The sequence below is a fragment of the Lissotriton helveticus genome, chromosome 9 (assembly GCF_964261635.1).
Source record: "Lissotriton helveticus chromosome 9, aLisHel1.1, whole genome shotgun sequence".
NCBI classification, from domain to species: Eukaryota; Metazoa; Chordata; class Amphibia; order Caudata; family Salamandridae; genus Lissotriton; species Lissotriton helveticus.
This window is the reverse complement of record NC_136070.1, coordinates 140,032,195-140,055,275: the sequence shown is the minus strand read 5'-3', so window position 1 is coordinate 140,055,275 and position 23,081 is coordinate 140,032,195. Positions and strand designations below refer to the sequence as shown.

The following is a 23,081-nucleotide window of genomic DNA, read 5'->3' as shown; positions in this document are numbered from 1 at the left end:
AAGAAATTAGATCAGTCTGCGAAGAAGACTTTCTCTTCTGGGAGCATGGCTCTCAAATCAACAAATGCTACTTGCCTTTTAGGTAGGTACGTGCATGCTCTAATGGACTCAGTTAAGCAATTATCACCTAAACTTCCTGAGGAAGATAGGAAGAACTTTAATGAGGTGATCTCTGACACTCAAGCTGCTGCACGTATGATCATTCAGAGTGGCATGGACACAGTAGATTCTGTTGCCAGAATTATGGGTTCTTCTATTGCGACCAGGAGGGCCGCGTGGTTGAAGTCCTCTGATTTCTCGGCGGATGTGCAGTCTACGTTGCTGGACTTACCTTTTGAAGGGACTGGCCTTTTTGGTAAAAAAGCTGATGTAGCCTTGGAAAGGTTTAAGGATAGTCGTGCCACTGCAAGATCTCTGGGTCTCCAGATGAGAGGGTCAACGACTAGAAAGTTCAGAGGATTTGGTAGATCTTCTTTTCGTCCCTTCAAACAAGGTCAGCAACAACAGCAGCAGCAGCAGAACCCTCTGTACAAGTCCTACAGAGGTAGACAGAAGGGTCGTGGACGTCAAGTCTCCTCTTCCTCCACTTCCTCCAATAATACCCAACCCCCACCCGCATCAGCAAAGCAGCCCTAGATCCACCATTCTGGATCATGTGGGGCCAGTAGGGGGCCGGCTTACTCATTTTCTACGAGATTGGGAATCGGTTACATCAGATCTTTGGGTTCTCAATCTCGTAGAGAATGGGTATGCACTTCCTTTTCAGGAATTCCCTCCCAATTACCCTCCTTGCCAAGGTTATTGTTCAGAGGACCACCTGCTTCTCTTGCAGGAAGAAGTCCTGACTCTGTTCCGAAAGGGTGCAATAGAGGTGGTTCCAGAGCAGGAGAGGGGTCAAGGGTGCTACTCCCGGTATTTCTTGATTCCCAAGAAGGATGGCAGGCTTCGGCCGATCCTGGATCTCCGGATTTTGAACCTCTATCTCAAACAGGAGAAGTTCAAAATGCTCACCCTTGCTCAGGTTCTTCTGGCGCTGATGGAAGAAGACTGGATGGTGTCGATCGACTTGCAGGATGCGTATTTTCACATCCCCATTCTGAAGTCGCACAGAAAGTATCTCCGTTTTACGGTGGGATCGCAGCACTACCAATTTGCGGTCCTTCCGTTTGGACTTACTACTGCGCCTCGAGTTTTCACCAAGGTGATGGCAGTGGTGGCTGCGCATCTCAGAAGATCGGGGATACCTGTGTTCCCTTATGTCTCACCTGGTGCCCTCCCAGCGCAACCTGTTCATAGGTGCGGTACTGGACACTACTGTATGTCGTGCATTCCCTCCACCTCAAAGGATTCTCGACATACAGGAGATGATTCCCTTATTCCACAATGGAGCGGTTGTTCCAGTCCTGAAGGTCCTTCGTCTGCTCGGTCTGATGGCTTCTTGCATTCTGTTGGTCAGTCATGCACGCTGGCACATGAGGGCACTCCAGTGGTGCCTCCGCAGGCAGTGGTATCAACACAACGGAGATCTCAGGGAGTCAGTGAGGATCTCCAGAGAAGCTGCAGCGGATCTGTCTTGGTGGGGCGTGGAAGGCAACCTGTCTCAGGGAAAGCCTTTTCATCTTCCCCCATCGGTGACCACGGTGATAACTGATGCATCCACTCTCGGGTGGGGTGCTCATCTGGGAGACCTGGAGGTCAAGGGCTTTTGGTCTCCAGAAGAAAGGTTGTTTCATATCAACCTTCTGGAATTGCGGGCGATACGTTTGGCGCTCAAGGCCTTCCTCCCTTCCCTTCGCGGTCGGTCAGTTCAAGTCCCGACGGACAACACGACCGCGATGTGGTACATCAACAAGCAGGGAGGAGTGGGGTCACAGTGTCTCTGCAGAGAGGCTCTGCGTCTCTGGTCCTGGGTTCAGGACCATCAGATTTGTCTGATGGCAAATCATCTGGCCGGGGTTCTGAACGTTCGTGCAGACAGTCTCAGTCGGCAGTTCTCTGCCGACCACGAGTGGAGGCTTCACCCGGAGGTTGTTCACGACATCTTTCAGATGTGGGGGACGCCTCGGGTGGATCTATTCGCCACTCGCGAGAATGCGCACTGCCCGTCTTTCTGCAGTCTCCAGTATCCGATGCAAGGAGCCTTGGGGGACGCGTTTCAGTTGAGTTGGGGAAATCAACTCCTCTACGCGTTTCCTCCCATACCCTTGATTCCTCGGGTTCTGAGGAAGATTCGTCAAGACTGGGCCCAAGTCATATTGGTCGCCCCGGATTGGCCAAGAAGGGTGTGGTATTCGGACCTACTCCACCTCTCCTCTCACCCGCCGCTCCGTCTCCCTCACAGGGCAGACCTCCTCTCTCAGATGGAGGGGCAGGTTCTACACCCCCACCTCCAGACATTACACCTTCATGCCTCGAGATTGAACGGGGCAACTTGAGTTCTTTTTCTCTCCCTCACGATGTGGTGGATGTCATTCTCTCTGCCAGGCGCGACACCACTAAGTCCATCTACTCCTATAGGTGGTCGAAATTTGTTTCTTGGTGCAGGGAGAGAGATATTGACCCTTTGAAGGCTCATTTATCTAATATTTTACAATTTGCTCTTTATCTGGCGCAGCAAGGTTTGGCTGTGGCCACGGTCAAGGGGTATCTTTCGGCCTTATCGGCGTTTCTCTGTTTGCCGGATCAGCCCTCTCTTTAAATCTCCGGTGGTTTTAAGATTCTTGAGGGGTCTCATAAATATGTTCCCTCCTACCCCTTTTATTGTTCCTCACTGGGATTTGAATCTTGTGCTGACCTTCTCAATGGGTTCTCCCTTCGAGCCCTTGCACAAGTGTCCATTGAGGCTTCTCTCTTTTAAAACGATCTTCCTCGTTGCAATCACCTCGGCAAGGAGGGTAAGTGAGCTTCAAGCTCTAAGTTCTAAACCCCCATTCCTGACCATTCATGCTGAAAGGATGGTTCTTAGGACCAGGGCTGCTTTTCTGCCTAAGGTGGTGACTCCTTTCCATCTTGGGCAGTCCATTACCCTTCCTACCTTCTATCCTCCCCCACACCCTTCCAAGGAGGAGGAGAGACTGCATCGCCTGGACCCTAAGAGGGCGGTGTCTTTCTATCTGGACAGGACTAAAGACTTCCGGATGGATGACCAGCTGTTTGTTGGTTTTGCTGGCTGCAAGAAGGGCAGAGCGGTGCACAAGCGCACACTTTCCAGATGGATAATCTTGTGCATCAAGATTTGCTACTCTCTGGCGGGTAAGGACCCTCCTGAGGGTATTAGAGCACATTCAACTAGAGCAAAGTCTGCAACTTCTGCTTTGTCTAGGGGTGTACCTGTTGAGGATATTTGCAGGGCTGCGACTTGGGCCTCCCTCCACACTTTCGCGAAGCATTACTGCTTGGATACCGAGGTGAGGAGGGATGGCCACTTCGCGCGCTCTGTCCTCCAAGACTTCCTGGTGTAGCAGAGTGGACGCCCTCCTCCGGGAGTGGGGACTGCTGTGGGAATCTATTCACAAGGTGAGGAATCCACACGGCAGATGTATCTATCAGAAGAACAAGTTACTTACCTTCGGTAACGCTTTTTCTGGTAGATACTATATCTGCCTGTGGATTCCTCACATGCCCACCCGCCTCCCCGTTGTCCACTCTGCTATACCTGGTCTTTCTGTGTATATGGTTTATACTATTGTATTGATTTTGTTCTATATGTACTGTGTACATTGTATATTTGCATATTTGCTATCGCTGGTCTGTCCGTGTGCCTCGAAGGCATGGAAAAAAGGGCGGAACTGACGTCATCACGCCGGCGTGGACCTGATATGGGGTCGGTGACGTCAGACGGAGTCGCGCGCGATGCCGTGCTCCTGTGACGTCGGCGTGCTACGAAGAAAATTTCCGAACGTTGCTGACGCAAGGGGGATATTCACAAGGTGAGGAATCCACAGGCAGATATAGTATCTACCAGAAAAAGCGTTACCGAAGGTAAGTAACTTGTTCTTTGAGACAATTCACAAAACTGATCTAAAATTCCTATCCCGGAAGGTGGCTCTATTAATAGCTCTATCATCAGCCAGGAAAATGTGGGAGAGATACAGGCACTTACAATGCAACAACCCTTTCTGCAATTCAGAGAGAACAGGTTGGTGCTAAGAACAACTCCGAAATGTATTCCGAAAGTACCAACGGATTTCCACTTGAATGAGCCATTGATTCTTAAAAGGTTCTTTCCTCAACCATCTACAGCTGCAGAGAGGACTCTCCACACTCTAGATGTTCAGCGTTGTCTGAAATTTTATTTGCAAAGAACAAGATCTTTCAGAAAATCTGCACAATTGTTTGTGGCTTTTAGTGCCCCTAGGAAAAGGTTCCCGTTGTCAAAACAGGGAATTGCACAATGGATTTCAAACTCCATTCAATTCTGTCATCAGGCGGCGGGGAAGCCGTTGGGTTCTCGTGTTTGTGCACATTCAACAAGAGCGGTGTCAACCTCTACTGCTCTGTTTTCAGCCATCTCCATTCAGGACATCTGCAGGGTGGCTACCTGGAGGAGTACGCATACCTTTACCAGACATTACTGCCTAGGCGCTCATGCAAGAGGCGATGTAGCAGTGGGACAAGCTGTACTGAGGAACCTTTTACAGTAAAGGTGAGCCTTCTTTCTCATCCCTCCTTCCCTTGTTGGTAAGAGAAGCCCATTTTATTGTTGTTTGCTGTCTGGTGTATAATTTACGAACAATTTGTCTATGGATATTTATACACAGCTACTGCTATGAGGGAAGGTCATTGTGAGAAGTTGGCCTGATATATGATGCTCACTAGTTCTAGTGATCACCTTGTATCAGTCCAAACAACCCTTATGGTGATTGGTTGTAAGTCAACCTTATAGACCAGGTATCCTAATGGTAGCATGGACAAAGCAGTCTTAGGCTAAACTCTTTTGGCATGTGAAGCCAGCTGTTTTACCACAATATAACCCCTTGAATACCAGATGAAAGGACACCACACAGGTTGTTATGAAAATAAACAGTATATTTATTAACAACACCTGAACTCTTTGAGGTCAGAGGGCTAAGCACATGACAATCTCTTACGAAAAACACTACAAGTTGCACAAAATTACAATGGTGCCCTAGGGGCACGACAAACCATATACTAAGTAAGTGGAATGTGAGAGTCGATAAAAGGAATGGAGCTGTCCAGAGGCTGAAGGATCGATGGGACCACGCTACACTAACTTCAGGTAAGTAATAGGAGGCCCACGGAACGCGTGTGCAGAGTGTGAACTGACACGCGAGATGCGTAACAACGTCTATGGAGAGTACAGTTCAAGAAAAAGGTAAGTACGGACAATCCTGACTAGTTAGGACAACAATGACTGTGGAATTGGACACTAGGACAGTTAGACTACCCTTGAGCACCGAAATGCTCTCGTTACCTCACCCACGGGCTGCGGGTGCATAGGTGCCAAAGTGTGTCGGGTTCTCGCGTTGAAGTCTATGGAGCCTGGAGGAAAAGATGCTGCAGGCGACCAGGAGGAAGATGTCCGGTGCGATCCAAGGGTGGATCGGTGAAGAAGAGGACCTGAAAGCAGAGTGGACAGTGTTCAAAGTCACTAGCCAGTGACCGGTGTGTGGAACCAGGAAGGAACCAGGTGCTGTCGTCGCGATCAGGTGAAGAGTGGACGCTTGACTCTGCAGCCACGTGGACCAGGAGGCGTCTTCGACGACCAGGATGGAGGCACGAGCTGTCCCAGGCAGGCTCTCGCGGTGTCGGATCCGAGATTGGAGTCAACAGGCCTTGGCAAAGGCAACCCACGCGGTGAAGGGAAAAGACGTCTGGTGTGGACTAGGAGAGTCTGGGGTGCCCCTCTTTTGGAAGGGAGCAAGGGCCAGTCTGGAGCAACCAGACCAGCAGCAAAGATTCAAAGGTTTGTCGTCTAGGAGGCCACTAGCCAGCCGGCATGTGATCAGACAACGCGTCGAGCAGCAAACCAGCAGAAGGGCCCCACGCAGATCTCGTGGATGCTGGAGGGCTGATCTTCGGTGCAGGGGCTGCTCGGGGATGGGGCTTCTCAATCCCCAAAGCACTTGGTCGAGTTTACCTCGGGAGTCGTGCTGGAAGCTAAGTGCAGGTTCGTTCAAGATGGCCGGTCCCACGTGTCTCGTCGCACCCACGAGTCTCAGCTTTGCTACAGATGTGAGTTGAGGTCGGAGAGGTCTGGGAATCCGGGTCTCGTCGGGCTCTGAAGTCTGGATCCTCGAGGGAAGACGACAAAGTGAAGCCGCTGGGCGCTTGATGGTGCCTGCAGTTGCAGGGTGGACACTTCTTGCCCACAAGGGAGATTCTTCAGTCTTCTGTGGAGCAGAACGTCGAAGGCCAGAGTCTTTTTGTTGAATAGTTCAGGATAATCTAATTTGGAATGGGACCAGCTCCTACCTTTATTCTCCTAAAGGAGGCTGCACTACTGACTAGGTCCTTCCCCTGGGTGGGACCAGGAAGGGGGGTGGCTACACCCCCTATCCTTTGTCCGGTTTCCCGCCAGAGCTGGGGCTGGGATGCCCCAGCAACTGGTTTGAACCGGTGTATGCACAGGGCACCTTGTGTGCCCCAGGCATGTCTCATTCCTTTCAGGCCTATTCTCCCCAATACACAAGATCCTGTCTGGGGTGGTGCTAGCACCTCCCAATGCAGGAAACCCTTTGTCCAAACCATCCTCGCTGGAAGGACTCCCAGCAGCAGGAGGTCAGACTTGTGTCTGTGGTGGCAGCATCCATTTTGTGATGCTGAGGCTCGAGTTAACTTTAACCGGGGTTCACAGTTACATACATGTCGTGTCCCTCTAGAAGGGTGGAATGCTACCCCCGTCGCCAGAATTGGCGAGGGGGTAGTATTCCAAATCGTATGACACCTTACTCGACATGTTTTGATAATGTTATACCAGAGTTGGCATTTAACCGCGAGGTTGGTAATGCACTTAGGAGTATATGGTATAGCGTTATCATGGAACAGCTATTAGGACTTGGTTCCGCAAGCTGCAAACGGGCTCAGCTCATGCCAGAGCACCATCTCACATAATTCCAAGCACTCTGCCTTCAGGATTGATAAGGCCTTCCATAGGAGTGACTGATAGGAATATATGTGTCCATTTTAGGGTTAGATATAGGTATACTATATCTACAGCAAAGGGTGTTTACACCACCTTGCCCCAGCTGTCATGCAGCCAGTTGTGTCAGATTTAGATGGCCAGCCTGGGGTGGCATAATACATGCTTCAGCCCCTGGTAGGCCCTGGGTACACCTATGCCCTGGGTACAGGGACTGATAAGGTGGCCCAGTACCAATTGGTAAATGCACCTAAAGTACATGGATGTCAATTTAGAGAGAGAACAGCTAGGCTGTGGGTCTGATTAGCAGGACCACAGCCAGGAAAAGCTCAAATCTGGGGTGACCATAGGATTGCAGACCCCACTCTCCTACAGTCATGTTACCTATTTGGGCGAAGTAGGTGACAAAACAAAATGTGCTATGTTTTACTGCTTGCTATTCTGATTCAGTTATGTGAATCTATGAAAGCTCCATTACTGGAGTAAGAAAACCAGTTACTTACCTGTAACTGTAGTTCTCCAGTATTAGAAGCTTTCATAGATTCACGTACGCCCACCCTCCTCCCCGGAGGCTCACCTCAGATTAGGCACAAAGGGTGTTATGGCACAAGTGCCTGACAATCTGAGGGGCAAAAGGTTCTCTCAGGAGGGTTCTAGAGGGTTAGGAGCTCTGATTGGCTAAGGGAAAAGTTTGGCCCGCGAGGTTGGGCCTTTAAACCCCCCCCAGTTTGGTCCTTTTTTACATAACAAAGGTTATGGGTTGCAAAAGAGAAATGGGCCTACGCCTCTTTTCAGTTGGCTATACTACTAAGCATTGCTTTTTATGTACCAGAGACTCCTGTCTCGACCACGGGGAAATGATTCAGGTATGTGAATCTATGAAAGCTTCTAATACTGGAGAACTACAGTTACAGGTAAGTAACTTGTTTTCTTATAGTCCTTGCTTATGAGAACCAAGGCTGGCAGTCTTTTACTGCCAGCCTTGCTTCTAGTAAGCTAGGACTATACGTACAAAGTGCGAGTTTATGCACCGCTTGCAGGTTTTCAAAACAAATGACTAAAAGGCATTGTCCTTTTCAATGCCAATAGCTCCAACTCTTGCAAATGCGAGACCTATTGCATTGCAAATAATTGTTGTTGCTGGGGGCCGGTTTTGTGCTGCTAAATCGGCCCCTCCTAACAAAAGCGCAGCAGCAGTGCAGCAGCAGTGTTCCAGTCCTTGTAATTACGTACAACCGCCACACACGAGTGGTGGGGGGGGGGGGGGTGCGGAGGGGCAGTCTTATGTAATTGCCAGGGCTGGTTTGCGATCCCAGTCTGGCTCTGCTCCTGGGTGTCGTGGAATATCTCAGACTCCAAGTAGATTAAGGCAGTTCGGCAGCACGGATTCGTTTGGATCTCAGTGCTACATTTAACACTGTGAATCACTCCACGTTGCTTTGCAGACTAGAAGGAATGGGAATACAGGGCACTGAATTGTCGTGGCTAATATATTTTCTATGTAATCACTTTTCAGGTGCACTCTTGTCAGTACAGGTCTATACCTCACCACCTAGCCTCGGGAGTGTCATAGGGTGAAGCCTACTACTCTTCAACCTATATGTTCGGCTGCTTGCAGAGATTGGGGGGAATCCCATTGGCTTACACTTTTCTTGTATGCTGATGACACCCACATTGTGGAATCCTTATCCCCAAAGGATAAAGACCAGTTGACCATGCAACATCAAATAAATAAAGTTGTTGCCACCTACTTTGGTATTCTTACATGGCTGTGCAACATTTTGATATGCCTTCCGGTCTCTGTGCAGCAAACTGTAATCTTTTGTAGTTCGGACTGGACTGTTCCCATGGGGCACAGGGTCAGCGCTGATTTGCATATCGCCATTGTCTTACCCAGGGTGGTGTGGAGTGGAAAAACGATGGATTTGGGCCCAGATCTTTTGACTGGGGTGAATGTGTGACATTGATCCACATTCTGTCCATCACTGTTGTGTTTGCAATTACCGCTCTAAGTGTACTGGGGATGCTCAGACGTGAGTCCCAGGCACTCCACACCACTGGAGTCAAGCTAGCTGGGCTGATGAGAGGTGCTTGTTTCCGTTCTGGGAAGGACATGGCTTTTGTAGTTCGGACTGGACTGTTCCCATGGGGCACAGGGTCAGCGCTGATTTGCATATCGCCATTGTCTAACCCAGGGTGGTGTGGAGTGGAAAAACGATGGATTTGGGCCCAGATCTTTTGACTGGGGTGAATGTGTGACATTGATCCACATTCTGTCCATCACTGTTGTGTTTGCAAACTGTAATCCAGGCACTGGTTATTTCCAGATTGGACTACGACAATGTTATGTATCTGGGTGTTGCAAAATCCTTACAAAGACTGTTCCAAATTGTCCAAAATGTGGCAGCTCGCCTACTACCTCTCCCACCCAGGTTCACCTCTTCAGCCAGTCTGCTTCACACTCTGCACTGGTTGCCTATTGAATGACTAGTTCATTTTAAGGCCTTGTGCTACATGCACAAGTGTCTTGCGAATACAGGGCAGCTGTATCCGAGACCTTAAGTATCTGATTCCCTTCCAAATCGCGCTTTCTGATCCAGTCATCAAGATCAGGCAATTGTTCCTAGGATTAGAAAGCCTCACCAGGTCATCCGTACATTTGCTTTTCTTGGCCCTAAACTTTGGAATGATCTGCCACATTCACTGAGCGCCTGCAAATCATTCAGTTTTTCGAAAGCAGCTAAAACCTGGCTGTTCCCTTCTTTATAACTGCCATTATGACCACTTTTCTTCCTGAGTTCAGATGAAGAGGCTAGCGCTGAACACCCTTCTTGGTAGCCATGTGTTTTACAAATCACTATAATAATAATACACCAGTAAGTTCTATCCAGTGCAAAGTGAACTACATCAGAAGTGTCCTTGGTCACACTGCAACATATAGATCCCTAAAGAAAGCTCTATCCATAAAATTACCACTCTAGTAAAATAACCAGCTATGTCAGTGTCTGGTGCTCTGCGAAGACTGCATAGAATGTGGGGAGAGACGACTCTCAGGGGAACATTGCATGGGAGGGGGAATGAGCACTGAGCAGGATAAACACTGCGTCAGAACAGCAACCATATGATTTAAAATATAGACTTTATTAACATGATTTAGTTGTGCCACCTTTCATAAACACACTGCTAAATATTTAATTGAAATTGTTTTAAGTGCAGTGTTATTAGTTCGGCATTTGTGACTGGAATTAATCTTAAAAATACTTGATACTTCAAAATGTGCTGCTCAAACTTAAACATGAAAAAACATTTACAACTCCCCCATCAGATTATCTAATAATCACCTAACCTAAATTAATGCATTTCATTCCTTTCAAAACCAATTAGTTAATTGACATTGCCTTCAGTTGTGTTCATGAATTTTCCTCTGCTAACATCTGTTGGTAAACATTTGTCTTTAAACTTTCCAGCTCCATTTCCACTTGTTCTTTTCTCCTCTTGACCCAGTTACCTTTAAGTCTTCTAATTAAATACTTAGTCAAATGTATCAAAGTTTACCTCTTTTTATGTACTTAGTAAAATGCGTCAAAATAAACTGAAGTATTTGACAAACCATTATTACAGGTGTTAAAATCTTAAGGATCTTATCTTTCACTTCACCCACCCACCCTAATTCCTCCATTACTAAACCAGGAACCTACACTTCCAGTAACTCTGATGCTTTTAACTAACTGAATCACATTAGGAATATTAGTTTAGTTAGTGATCTAAGACTCTTATTATCTGCCACGTATGTGCAGCAACGTTTTTCTTTATTTACCTTGCAAATGCCTCCTTCCATTCCTGAACAAAATATATAAGGCTAATCTATTCTAGACAATAGCTCTGAATATGTAAGCATTTATTCATTAACTTCTCTACATTCTCTGGGTGGATCTACTGCTATTCTAGATACCAAAGTCGAAAGAAGTGGATCTAAACTTCAATCATTGCAACATCTACCAAAAGAATAATGGCTCCTAATGTATCTAAAACTACAGAACCAAAATGTATATTGTTCTTGATCCTCTTGCATCATCAATCTATCTCGCATGATAGATTCTAGGAAACACTAAAGATATTTAGCATGATTCTTCCCAGTTTCTGGGCAGATTTAAATAAGCGTTCTTCTGACACACACAATAAAGTAAGTGTGTCTGTGTGTCCCTCAACCCTAAAATTAACCCTTACCACCTAAACACCCATGCCCTACCATAAAATTACCCTTGCCACCATAAAACCCATACTTACCTAATACTTACATTTGAAATGCATATCCCTTTACTAATCATGTCTTTACAACGAAATTCATTGTAAAGGCATATGCATGGTAAACGTTTGAGTAGTGATGGTCATGCGTTGTAATGGCATTTGCATGGTTACAACCTTGTTGTAAAGGTAACGCTTAGCAGCGACCGCGTTGTAATGGTTGTTTCCCACATGCTCCTCATTAGTAATTTTAATTTCAAGTTTGGGTTATGCAACAACTCACAAATACTTGCCATGCTTAATATTGGGTTTATTTAAGTTTATCAGAAGATATTCAAATGAAACCTCTATCCGTTAAGGAACAAGTGAATCATACTCCGTAAAAATAGTTATAAACCCATTGCTAAAAAAGTAGGTGCATATGACAAAGGAAGTTGTTTACACCATCATCAGAAGTAGGAAGTAAAGTACAAATATAGCAGTGGAGGTGGCCTGGCCTCGGAGAGGGAACAGCCTCGGAGTGGTGTTCAGGGGCCTCGGAATAGGGTGGGAGCGGAGTGGCCTTGGAATGGGGTGGGATAGACCTCACTGTGGAGTGGCGTGGCCTCTGAGTGGGCGTGGCCTCTGAGTGGGCGTGGCCTCTGAGTGGGCGTGGCCTCTGAGTGGGCGTGGCCTCTGAGTGGGCGTGGCCTCTGAGTGGGCGTGGCCTCTGAGTGGGCGTGGCCTCTGAGTGGGCGTGGCCTCTGAGTGGGCGTGGCCTCTGAGTGGGCGTGGCCTCGGAGTGGGCGTGGCCTCGGAGTGGGCGTGGCCTCGGAGTGGGCGTGGCCTCGGAGTGGGCGTGGCCTCGGAGTGGGCGTGGCCTCGGATTGGCGTGGCCTCTGGGTGGGTGTGGCCTCGGATTGGCGTGGCCTCTGGGTGGGTGTGGCCTCAGAGTGGGAGCGGTGTGGCCTCAGGTTGGGAGTGGCCTCGGAGTTGGGGTGGGAGTGGCCTGGGCTCTGAGTGGAGTGGGCCTCTGAGGTGGGAGCGGCGTGGCCTCTGAGGTGGGAGCGGCGTGGCCTCTGAGGTGGGAGTGGCAACGGCGTGGCCTCGCGGTGGGAGTGGCAACGGCGTGGCCTCGGAGTGGGGTGGGAGCACCCCTTGTACAGATGCATTTTAATGGTTTAGTGGGTGTAGTGAAAGGATGGTTCAAGACCGGTTGTTCTCGTGTAGGTAAGACAAGATTGAGTTCAGCGCCGTCCTCTGGATGTGATCCAGTAGGATGGAATGAAACACCGTGTCAAACGCCCCTGACAGGTCGAGAAGCACCAGCATGGCCGCGGAGCCTCCATCCACAGCCAAGCGAATGGCGTCAGCCATCTCAATCAGTGCTGATTCTGTACTGAAGCCAGGGCGAAAACCAGACTGTGACTTAGGCAGTAGACCATTGGACTAAATGAAAGCCGCTAGCTGCTGATGGGCTTGTTTCTCTAAACCTTTAGCGGGGGCAGGAAGCCGAGAAATGGGCCGGTAATTACTGGTGATTTCAGGGTCCGCATTACCATTTTTCAATATGGGGAGAGGAAATGCATGTTACCAGACCGATGAGAAGATCCCCTGTCTAAGTGAGGAATTCCAGATGGTATTAAGAGGGGGATCTAATAGAGACGCCTAGCCGCAGATTCCTTAACTTAGAATATCCCCAGGCATCAGACTGGTCTGGAAAATATTGTGCAGCAGCACCTCTGTGCGCCCCGGGGGGCGGCGCCACACGGCTCCGCCCTGATGGGGTCCATGGACGTTATGTCGGCAGAGCCATATATGCCCCGCCCCGGCGCGCCAACATCAGTTTTCTTTTCGGCGTCACAATGTGGGTCTGGGAAACGAGCAGTTCCTGGCCTACTTTTGGCCCTTCTCGACACTGTTGGTGCAGTACCGGAACAGTGTGCAATGCCCTCCGGGTTCAAAGCCTGTGAAGCCCGTGCGTGTCAGATGTCTGGCACTGATCCGCACCTTATTTGCATGTGGTGCCTTGGTGCGCACCACGATTCCAAGCAATGCGGCGACTGTCAACAGATGAAGCCAAAGTCCCTTCGGGAGCGCCGTATGAAGCTGATGGCCGCATGGCTGTCCGGGCCAGTTTCTTCTAGTCGCCGCTCCCCCTCTCCAGAGGGGGCTTGCTCCCGCGACCGGCCCCCTAAAAAAGGTAAGCAGAGCCACAAGCGTCCAATGAGGTCCACCTCTCGTAGGCATGCCGCTGGTGCCCACTCCTCTCGTACGGGGTCAGCTACAGGCGCCCGAAGGTCACCTCCTCCTTACCCTCCTTTCCCAGGAGATGGAGTGAGGCGCGCCCAAATGGAGCTCTACTCCCAGGCTCTTCAGGCCTACTTTGAGTCTCCCTCTCTCCCTGGCGCACCTTCGGGCCCCACAAAGGCGATGGGTACTCAGGCTGGGCCCTCGTAGGCGGATCCTTCCCCCGCCAGGGTTGTGTCCACCGACTCCGGAGCCGAGGCGACGACGTTGGGCCGTGGTCCAGACTGTCCTGGTCGCTCTAGCACACTCCGCCAGTCAACGCATAGCCCTGTGCGGCTTACTGCATGGACAGTGGAAGCGGCGTCAGCGATACCGACCTCGCCGGGTTCGACGCCGGGCTCTGTCAGTCAGCGCATAGCCCTGTGCGGCTTCCTGCACGGACGCCGGAGGCGGCATCGGCGACGCCGGGTTCGACGCCAGGCTCTCGGCACCAGTCAACACATAGCCCTGTGCTGCTTAATGCGTGGCTCCAAGCTCGGCATTGACACCGCCGACCCCGAGCTTGGAGCTAGGCTCCATGTCGGACCTAAAGCCGGGCTAATCGTCCAAGCCCACGCACAGCTCACTTCCTCTGACGCCAGTCTGCATCAAGGGTGCATCCCTCGTGGAGGCCGTCGACGTCCTGTTGACTCCGACACAGCGCCCACTGACGCCACTGTCGACACATCCTTCGCCGCCGGTGACCATCCTTTCATCAACACCGATGCCCATGACTGGGGTTGCTCCAGATTCCTTGATTCTGTCCCCTCAGCGGGGTCCAGCGATACCCGTATCTGCTACAGCCTTTTCTGATGCTGTTGAGTCCCCTGGTCTGGTGCCACTTGTGCAGGTTCCAGTGTTGCATGGCCTTCGGGTCGTTCCACAGCCCCGCTCTTTATGGCGACTGGGAGAATTAGTCTTGAACCATCTCCTACAGACGGGCTCTTGTCCCCTCCTAGGGTGATTACTGAGTTGGGGGCCACCTACACGCGGACTATCACCAGGGCAGCTGCTATTCTTGGCTTTCAGCCTCCTGTGGTACCCCTCATTTCCGATCCCTTAACGGATCTGCTTCATCTCGAGCCCATTATAGTGGAACCCTTGCTACCTTGGGGGTGCTTTATTGGAAGTCCTGCGTGGCACATGGGCACAGCCCTTTTCCGGAGCCCCGGTTGATCGAGCCATTGCCAGTAGGCACAGTCCTGCCCCGGGGGATCCACTTTGTCTGTCCCTCCATCCTGCTGCTCAGGGCCTGGTAATTCAGGCGGCTTTTGGGTTACAAGACTCTTCCACTTTGCCTTTGTTTCCTCCCACCCGGGAATCCCGGTGGCTGGATGCATGCGTCAGACAGCATTTTGCTTCTTCTAGGGCGGCCATCAGCGCTTTAAACACTACATGCGTGTTTGCATGTGCGTCCTCCGCACTCTGGGGTTCCGTGGCTAACTTTCTTCCTTCTCTTCCGGAGGAATTGCGCCCGGAGTTACTCCGTCTTGTCCTTCAGGGCAAGAAAATGGCTCATTTTACAATACACTCCTCCCTGGATACCACAGACTCTGTAGGCCGTGCTCTTGCACGGTCGGTGGCTTTGTGCCGTCATGCCTGGATGCGTGACAGTCGCTTCCCTGATAATATTCGGGAGAGCCTCCAGGACATGCCATTTGATGGAATAGACCTTTTTGGGTCCAACGCTAACTCTGTGATCTCCAGGCTTCTGTCAGGGCTACCGTAATTATGCTGCGCCACTGACTGGCTGACTTTTCTTCTTGGTTGCAGCCTTCCTTTACGGCAAGTTTTTTATCAGAGGCAGGTTGGTGCCTCTATATTGTCTGTATAGCTGTACGGCTGAGTTGTTTTTGTTTTCAAGTCCTCTGACTGTCTGTTTTGTCAAGAGGGCCCCCCCTTCTTCCCAGGGGTTGACCCTTGCCCTATGTGGGGTATTGGCTGGTGGCAGGTATCTGGCTTTGCCTTTGTACACTCCTGTGGGGTTTTCATTGTAGGTATCCCTCTGGGACTTATATGCCTCCTTTTACTGCGTTTCACCCTATTGTCTGTATTGCTTAGACTCCGGGTCTAGGTCTATTTTCTTTTGGTGCCAGCCCCTCCTGGGTTGTTCTCCCCAGTAGCGAGTTGCTGTGGCCCTTGGCTTGTTCCCCAGCAGTTTTCTCCACATCCCGCTGCTTTCGCGTAGGGATTTCTATGTCCAACTGGCATTCTTAAATGTGGTGGACTCGTGGAGCAGCTTCTCCTTGAACTCCGTCCTTCCTGGCATCTAGGACCCGCGAGTTGGTCTGAAGCACTCTCTTGTTAGGCTCGTCTTTTCTTCTAAAAGGAGGAGACTGCTCTCTCTTCCGTACTGACGGCAGACGCTGCTTAGAGCCTGGACTAGTTCCACTTTCTGTATAAGCTACAGGTACTTTTGGGCGAACCAGAGTGCCTGGGTTTGGACGGGTTTCAACATCTTCCTGAGGTTATGTGCCATGTTATTCCTCATGGCTTGTGCGGCCCGTTGCGTCTTGCTATTGGGCGCATCCTGGCTGTTCCTGCTGTCTTTCTTCCTGGTGTTACTTCTGGCCGCGTAGGAGCATCTTTCGGGCTGTATATGGGCATCTTTTCAATGCTCTCCACATGTGTGTCTGGTAAGGGTCTCCGCAGTACTCTTCCTCTGTGGTACACGTGGGGGGCGCTGCGCTTTCTCTCCACCATACCTCTTATCCAGTCCTTTGGGTTGGCTTTGTCGACTGCCGCATCCTGCGGTTCTTTCACGCCATAAGATTCAGTTATACTCCCTGCAAGGTGCTGCACTCTCTTTTCCTGTCAGGTTCTTACTAGGTGTGTTTTTCTTCCATGTCAGCCCGTGCTGGGCAGGGGTCAGTGTTTTACGCTGTTTGAGTGATTTAGCTGGGCTAGTTCTGGCTTCTTGTCGACACCTTGGATCCTGTGGATCCTTCATGCCTCTTTTGTCTTCTTTCGAGGATAGGCTTTTTTTTACCTCAGGTACAAGCGTTCTGGTTTGGTGTTTTCCTTCTCTCATCCCCTCTACATGTGGGGGTTTTCGTGTTATTCTGATGAGCTGTGGTGCCCTAGCCTTCCCTTGATTCCTGCTCTTCAGGGCACAGGGGTATGTTGGTTGGCTGCGCTGTCATTTTGTCCCCACTGTGTTTCGTTCTTTGGTAGACGACACTCCTTTGGTCATGTTATTGACCACTAGGCTCTTTCTGGACCTTAGTAGGGTTTAGTCGCAGTCCCGCCTCCTCTATGGGTATGGCTTTGGTGGTATCTATTCTAAGTTAAGGAATCTGCGGCTAGACGTCTCTATCAGATGAACAAGTTACTTATCTTCGGTAGCAATGTATCTGGTGGAGACATAGTCTAGCCGCAGATTCCTAAACGCCAGCTCGTCATCCCCGTCCAGCGACAACCTTTTCAGGTTGGGCTTCTTGCCTTTCTTTGGGTGGCTTTATTCCTCTGCGGGGTGATGTTTCCTCTTCGCTCTGACTCATGAGGCTACATTCTGTTTCGTGGCTTTGCTCTGCTCATTCTTGTGATTGGACGGTATGCTCATATGACAGGTGTCCTTTACATCCCTTACCCTGGGTTGTCCGATGTGAGTAACTGTTTTTGGTGATGGCTTCGCGTTCTGACATGGAAAAGTCTTCTGACGAAAATTGATGTTGGCGTGCCGGGGCGGGGCATATATGGCTCCGCTGACGTCACGTCCATAAACGACGTCCGGGCGGAGCCGTGCCATCCCCCGGCGCGCAGAGGTGCTGTTGCGCAAGATTTTCCGGACCAGTCTGACGCCTGGGCATATTCTAAGTTAAGGAATCTGCAGCTAGACTATGTCTCTACCAGATACATTGACATTGTTACCGGAGGTAAGTAACTTGTTCATTAAGCCACTCAGCCAGTGCACTGTATTTTGCTGGCTAGGGATCACCAGGTGACCCGGATTTACATTTCTGGAGCTCAGCCAGAGATGCCTCCATGCAACCTCAGAGAATATTGAAATGTTACCGATGGCGGCGCAGAGGCCTTCGCATGTGTTGATCTGATGAGGCCATAGTTGTTGCAGTCATCTTTAGGGGTAGATTGGTTGATGGGTGTTGCGGTCGTTTCCTCGTCCCATGCGGTCTAACCTTGCTGGTTGATGTATGTCAACTAGTATAGAAGGAAGATACAATAAGTAATGTTCAACCCACCACACCCCACTTAAATGAACAGTAGCATTACGGGGGGCATGAGCATTTAAGAACATTTCCTTGGAGGAGGATGAAAGCAGACAGTAGGTGAGAATGTACAATGCCACAAACTGAGATATAATGGGGTTGCACCAGGGAGGTTGGAGCAGGCCACCAGAGGTCCAATAGGGGAAGAAAATCAATATCTATGGCGGGCCTGCCTCATTCCTAGGATCGAGCATCCCAAAGCTGCATCAATCCCGCTGTGTTAAGGTGGCTAATAGTCAAGGGATGAGAATATAGCCACAGTAGCTCCCCGATACAGAGGTGAAAAGCAAGGGAGGAGGACGGTTCCCACCCTTGTGGTGGAAGGCTTGGGAGAATGTAGGTGCCCACCCCTGTCGAGTGTTTGCCAGTCCCTTGTTACACGCGGCAAAGATATCATAAGGTGGGAAGGAAAGTAGGGCCGGTCTCCCAATGCCAGGAAGAGTCTAGAGGAGATAAGCGAGGGTGAAGGTCACTCTCCGCTGTATGAAATGGGACACCAATCCCTGCTACTGGGACTCACTGCATAGAGGAAGGCAGGCTCAGCACGACCCACACACTGTAAGGGTCAGGCATGGCATGGCCCGGGTATTGTTGCTGGATGGCGACCGGCATTGGAAGCGGGACCACTGGACGTATCTTTGAGCTCTAAGGCAGGGTGCTGGGGGCCCTGCGCAGATCCGGCGAGGCCACTTGGCGGCGGGGGCCGCCCAGAGGGGAGCCAATCCGAAATACATCGGGGAATCACCCGTTGTAGCCAGGTCATCAAGGGGCAAACGCATGTCCCAGAGCCTCCCGCCCCACGGCCGCGTCGATCCTCAAGCTCGCAGCCCAGCCGTCGCTGGTCGCAAGGCAGCATCGCACAGCTTGCGGCTCTCGTTCCGGCGACTGTGAGACAGCAGAGAACGAAAGGGTCCCAGAGGCACACAATGTCCCCCCTAGGGTCGATCCGGCAGGTCGGGAGGTAAGGGGGAGTCCTGTAGAGAAGATATTGGCACCTCGGAGCTCAGCTAAGTCGCAGCCGCCATGTTCAGTGGCTCGACCACGCTGGTCTTCCAACCTTTGTTTGTCATATGTTCTAATCTTTTGGTGTTTAGTAGATACATTGATATGCTTCGGAGGTAAACCCTTTTAGAAAACAATCCGATGTTTATCACTAGTTTTTCCTCTGTATGACATATTTTTCATTGGTCTGGTTAGCTTGAAGGGGAGTGAGTATTATTCCTAATTTGCAAGTTAAAAGGGACCAGGCGACTGAAAGCTCATTTGGAGTGAAGCACCAATCACCTTAGTTTCTTGCATACTGAGGTTGATCAGTCTTCCCCATGGTGAAACTGAGCCTTTGTCTCAATAGTGTTCTCAGTGTAAGCAATAGTTCTTGTAAAACACACCTGCAATTATCTATTTAATGACACTTGAGCTTTTTATTTTCATAGGTGTTTTACCCTGTGCCTCTTAACCTATTATTACATCTGTCTAATGTTTTTCTTGGATTCATGGTGTACTTTTGATGACTTATAAAGAAGCTCTCCTGCAGTATCACTTGGCACGATTATGGAAAGACATTTGCTTTCAGCGCGGAATAAACATAGGGATCAGCTTTGATCTCCTTTTGGTGGGGTTAAGTAAAATAAATAGAAGCAGGCCTCAAATCATTGCAGAGTCCTATCCTTTGATGTGACTTTGCAGATTCAGTGAAGTGTCCTATTTATTAAGAGATTTCTTTCTTTTCAATACACATTGGGCCTTTTCAGTGGAGTGACTTCTGTTGATAAACTAATCCACATCCTACATTAAGTATTTGTTATGTTGATATGCATTAGAAGATAATTACAACTTTTCTCCACTGGTCAGTGCATTACCAGATGCCTGGGCAATAGCGGCCGTTATTTGCCTTCTTCACAGTTCTGGACAGCTGTTAAAGCCAGATAGCAGGTGGCAGCTATAAGTACCTGACTGTAAACTGTCACCCCAACACAGACAAACCGGCCAAGTGTCGCTGTTTACTCTAGTTTATTGCTTCCTACCATCACTGAACTTAGAAGGCATGCAAACAGTAGCTATAGTAAGCATTCGGATTGGCTGAGCCTAGGTCAGCATTTCATACAGGGTGTTGAGGAATATGTTGTACTGGCCACTCAGATTCACCAGCTCAAGAGTTTAGTATTTGAAGTTAGTTCGTTCTGGTTGATTGTTTTCCATTCTTCTTTTTTCTCCAGACTTACCCAGAGGTCAAGGATAGCAACAAATCTTGCTTGCCACCGAACTCTTTCATCACCTGCTCATCTGACAACACCATCCGCATCTGGAACACGGAGACCTCCCACATCCATGGGAACAACATGCACCGAAACATACTGAGTAGTGTGAGTTCTGAAACTGATTACTTTACTGGCCGTGGAAGTAGGCTCGGTGAGGTGTTGCAAGTTCTGCTGAATTGTATACTAATAAGCCTGGAGCGGGTGGTAACAGAAGTGTAATACTGTTTGCTTAGTGATGGGTTAGTAGTTTCTGTCTACAATCTACTTATACTTCCGATTTTTAAATAAGGTAAACCCGACAAAGAAATATAATCCTTCTTGATAAAGACCCGCCGCGGCCTACAAGTTGGCGCCTCACAGGGTCGAAACGTCGACATTTCCCTACAGGCCCCTTAACTCTAGAACCCCAATGAAATAAAAGAAATTAAAAGGGCTCAAGAAGTTTACACTAGTGGATGGCCTTTGCGAAACAGGAATTTTATAATTGTTGTATATTTGAATAGATTGTTTAATTGAATGCATTGATTGTATATATTGTCTTTTGTATTATTGTCCTTTCGTGATGTGATCACTATCCATTGTTTTCACCTTCTTTTGCACTATATTGGAGTTATTGACAGCCGTTGTACAGACAAAATTATCTTGTAAGAGTGTGATTCATTTAATATAAAGAGAATACAGAGTCACGTGTAGGCTATTCTTTCATTGATTGTAAGAAGTTGCCTTTTCTTTTCAGAGGGGGAAATAGCTATTCAGGTGGTATTGTATTTTGGTTTACAAGACCACACAAAAATCAAATAACGTTGAAAATAAGTGTTGCTCGTACCCAACAGAACCAATTTTTCTTTTGAACTAGTAGTTACTAATACAGCAGTAGCAGAAAGGCTGAGTAACACAAACGTACAAAACCATTGCAAGTTAGAAATATTACACGGATTCAAACAAGATCGTTAGGAGTCACAGATGCTTCTGAAAGCATTGGCACCTCTGCTGTTGTAAAAACTATGGTTCCGAAAGTGTTTTTTCACAACTGCCCTAATTAACCTTACAGAGTTTAGTACTTCAAAAGCAGAAATCAATAACATTTCTAGGAAACCTATGCAATACGGAATAATGATGTTCCAAGTGTTCATAACTTTTAGATTCATAAACTGGTATGAAAGATTTTTGCAAAACCCAGTCTTAAAATAGCCTGCCGTCCTCCTTAATATAAAATCCGCTAGCATCTGCAAGACAAAGCCGCTGCCTCAAGGTGACAGGTAATTACAGTACTGCTCCCCTAGAAGTAGTGTTCTATTTGTTTCATTTAATGCACTCGTTGCCTCTGTGAAGTGATTTCACAGGTTGAACTAATCTTCCTGCTTTGAACTTTAATGCTACTTTTCTTCCTCACATTTTCACACTTGGACGTGTTTAGTTATAACATCTATTTTTGTCGATTTTTCTTTACATCTATGACTCCTATCGTAATGTCTGACTGGCATTATTGTACCTTCATTTCTTCAGGATTTGATGAAAATCATCCACGTGGATAACAACACTCAGGCTCTACTGGATATGGAGTACAACACTGCAGTGGTGAACGACAAGGCTGATTCTCAAACCTTGGACACCAAAGTTGGGATTCGAACACTGTGTGTGAGCCCTAATGGACAACATCTGGCCTCTGGTGACAGAACCGGCACTCTGAGGTAACACAGGCTTATCTTGACAAGAACAGTCATATCATCCATCCTCATCTTTATTCGATTTTAAAAATAAAATCATAAGACAGATCATTTAAAACAACATAAAAATATCAGTGCCACAATCATTCGTACAAGGAAAAAGTGAATAGAAGGGGAGCTTAACAACTGTAAGAACAATTATGTTGGCCTAACTTAAGTAAAATTCAGCGTTAGTAAAATTGGGCGTACAAACTCGTGTCGCAGGTTACTATATTTTGGGAAAAGCATGACCTCGTGTAATGTCGTTAACCACTTCCATGCGTCGGACAGCGCCGTCCGACATCACGGTGGGCGTGTCGAATGGCCGGGGGCTGTCCGATCTGCGCACACGTCAAACTCCGCTGCACCACGGCGGAATGTGCGCCGTGGCGAAGCGGTTAATCGATGTGTTGTCGCAGTTGCAAAGGGGCAGCTTTGAATACTTAAAACAACTACGGTTAAAAGGGACTAGTCTGGGAAATAAATTTGATGTAGAATAGGTCAGCAATTGTCGTTGGTGGTGAGACATGTTCCAGGTCAAATATGGCACGAAATTGCTGTTTTCACCAATATTGCGTGTCGCATAGTGTTTAGTTAATGCAACATACTCTTGCCCGGATATCAGCTTGTCCCGAAGACCGGTTTCAACCCATTTTTTGTCAGCACGAGTTATGTTTGAGGTGTTAAACATATCTGGCCGCCCTAGGGTCTGCAAATTGCGCGCCACATACACCATCCAAGGAATCTGTAAGGACTTTTATAGTTGTAGGCAATTCGGCAAGATCAATCTTCTGAAGCTCAGTTCCTCCTCTGTCCAAATTGAGTTCTAGAGTTTCAGTGGGCTTAGGTGGTGCGTATCAATTAAAAAATCTATACCTAATTCTTCTTGGACAATTTCGTATGGTATTCTTTGGCAAACTCCCAAAAGACTCCTTAAAGACCTATTTTCAGCAACTTGGAGTGGCGCAACCTGGCCATATCCCCAAATTCCACTACCATAGCACACTAGGGGGATACATTTAGCCCTGTAAATTTCCGAAACCGATTAAATAAGAGTATGTCCTAATCAGCGGGAAAAATCACTGATCCCAAATATCGTCCTGTTAAAAGATAAAACATTCTGACTTATAAGCAGGTACCCGTTAAGCCCAGAGTTCAATTGTATTCCCAAGTACTTAAATGTGTCCACCATTCTAATATGTTGGACATCTATTTCATAGTTTTCGTATCTGATGGTCCAAACTTCATGACATGTGATTTAAAAAAAAATGTAGAT

At 48.6% G+C, this 23,081-nt stretch overlaps 1 protein-coding gene across 1 annotated transcript in view; it reads left to right on the top strand.

Annotated features, from left to right (window-relative positions):
* Positions 1-23,081, top strand: part of MAPKBP1 (mitogen-activated protein kinase binding protein 1) — a 986,444-nt gene that overhangs the window by 519,034 nt on the left and 444,329 nt on the right. Inside the window, exons 11-12 of the mRNA XM_078662278.1 lie at positions 20,058-20,204; positions 21,606-21,790. Of these exons, the coding sequence (XP_078518404.1) occupies positions 20,058-20,204; positions 21,606-21,790 (332 nt within the window). The remainder of the gene's footprint in view (positions 1-20,057; positions 20,205-21,605; positions 21,791-23,081) is intronic.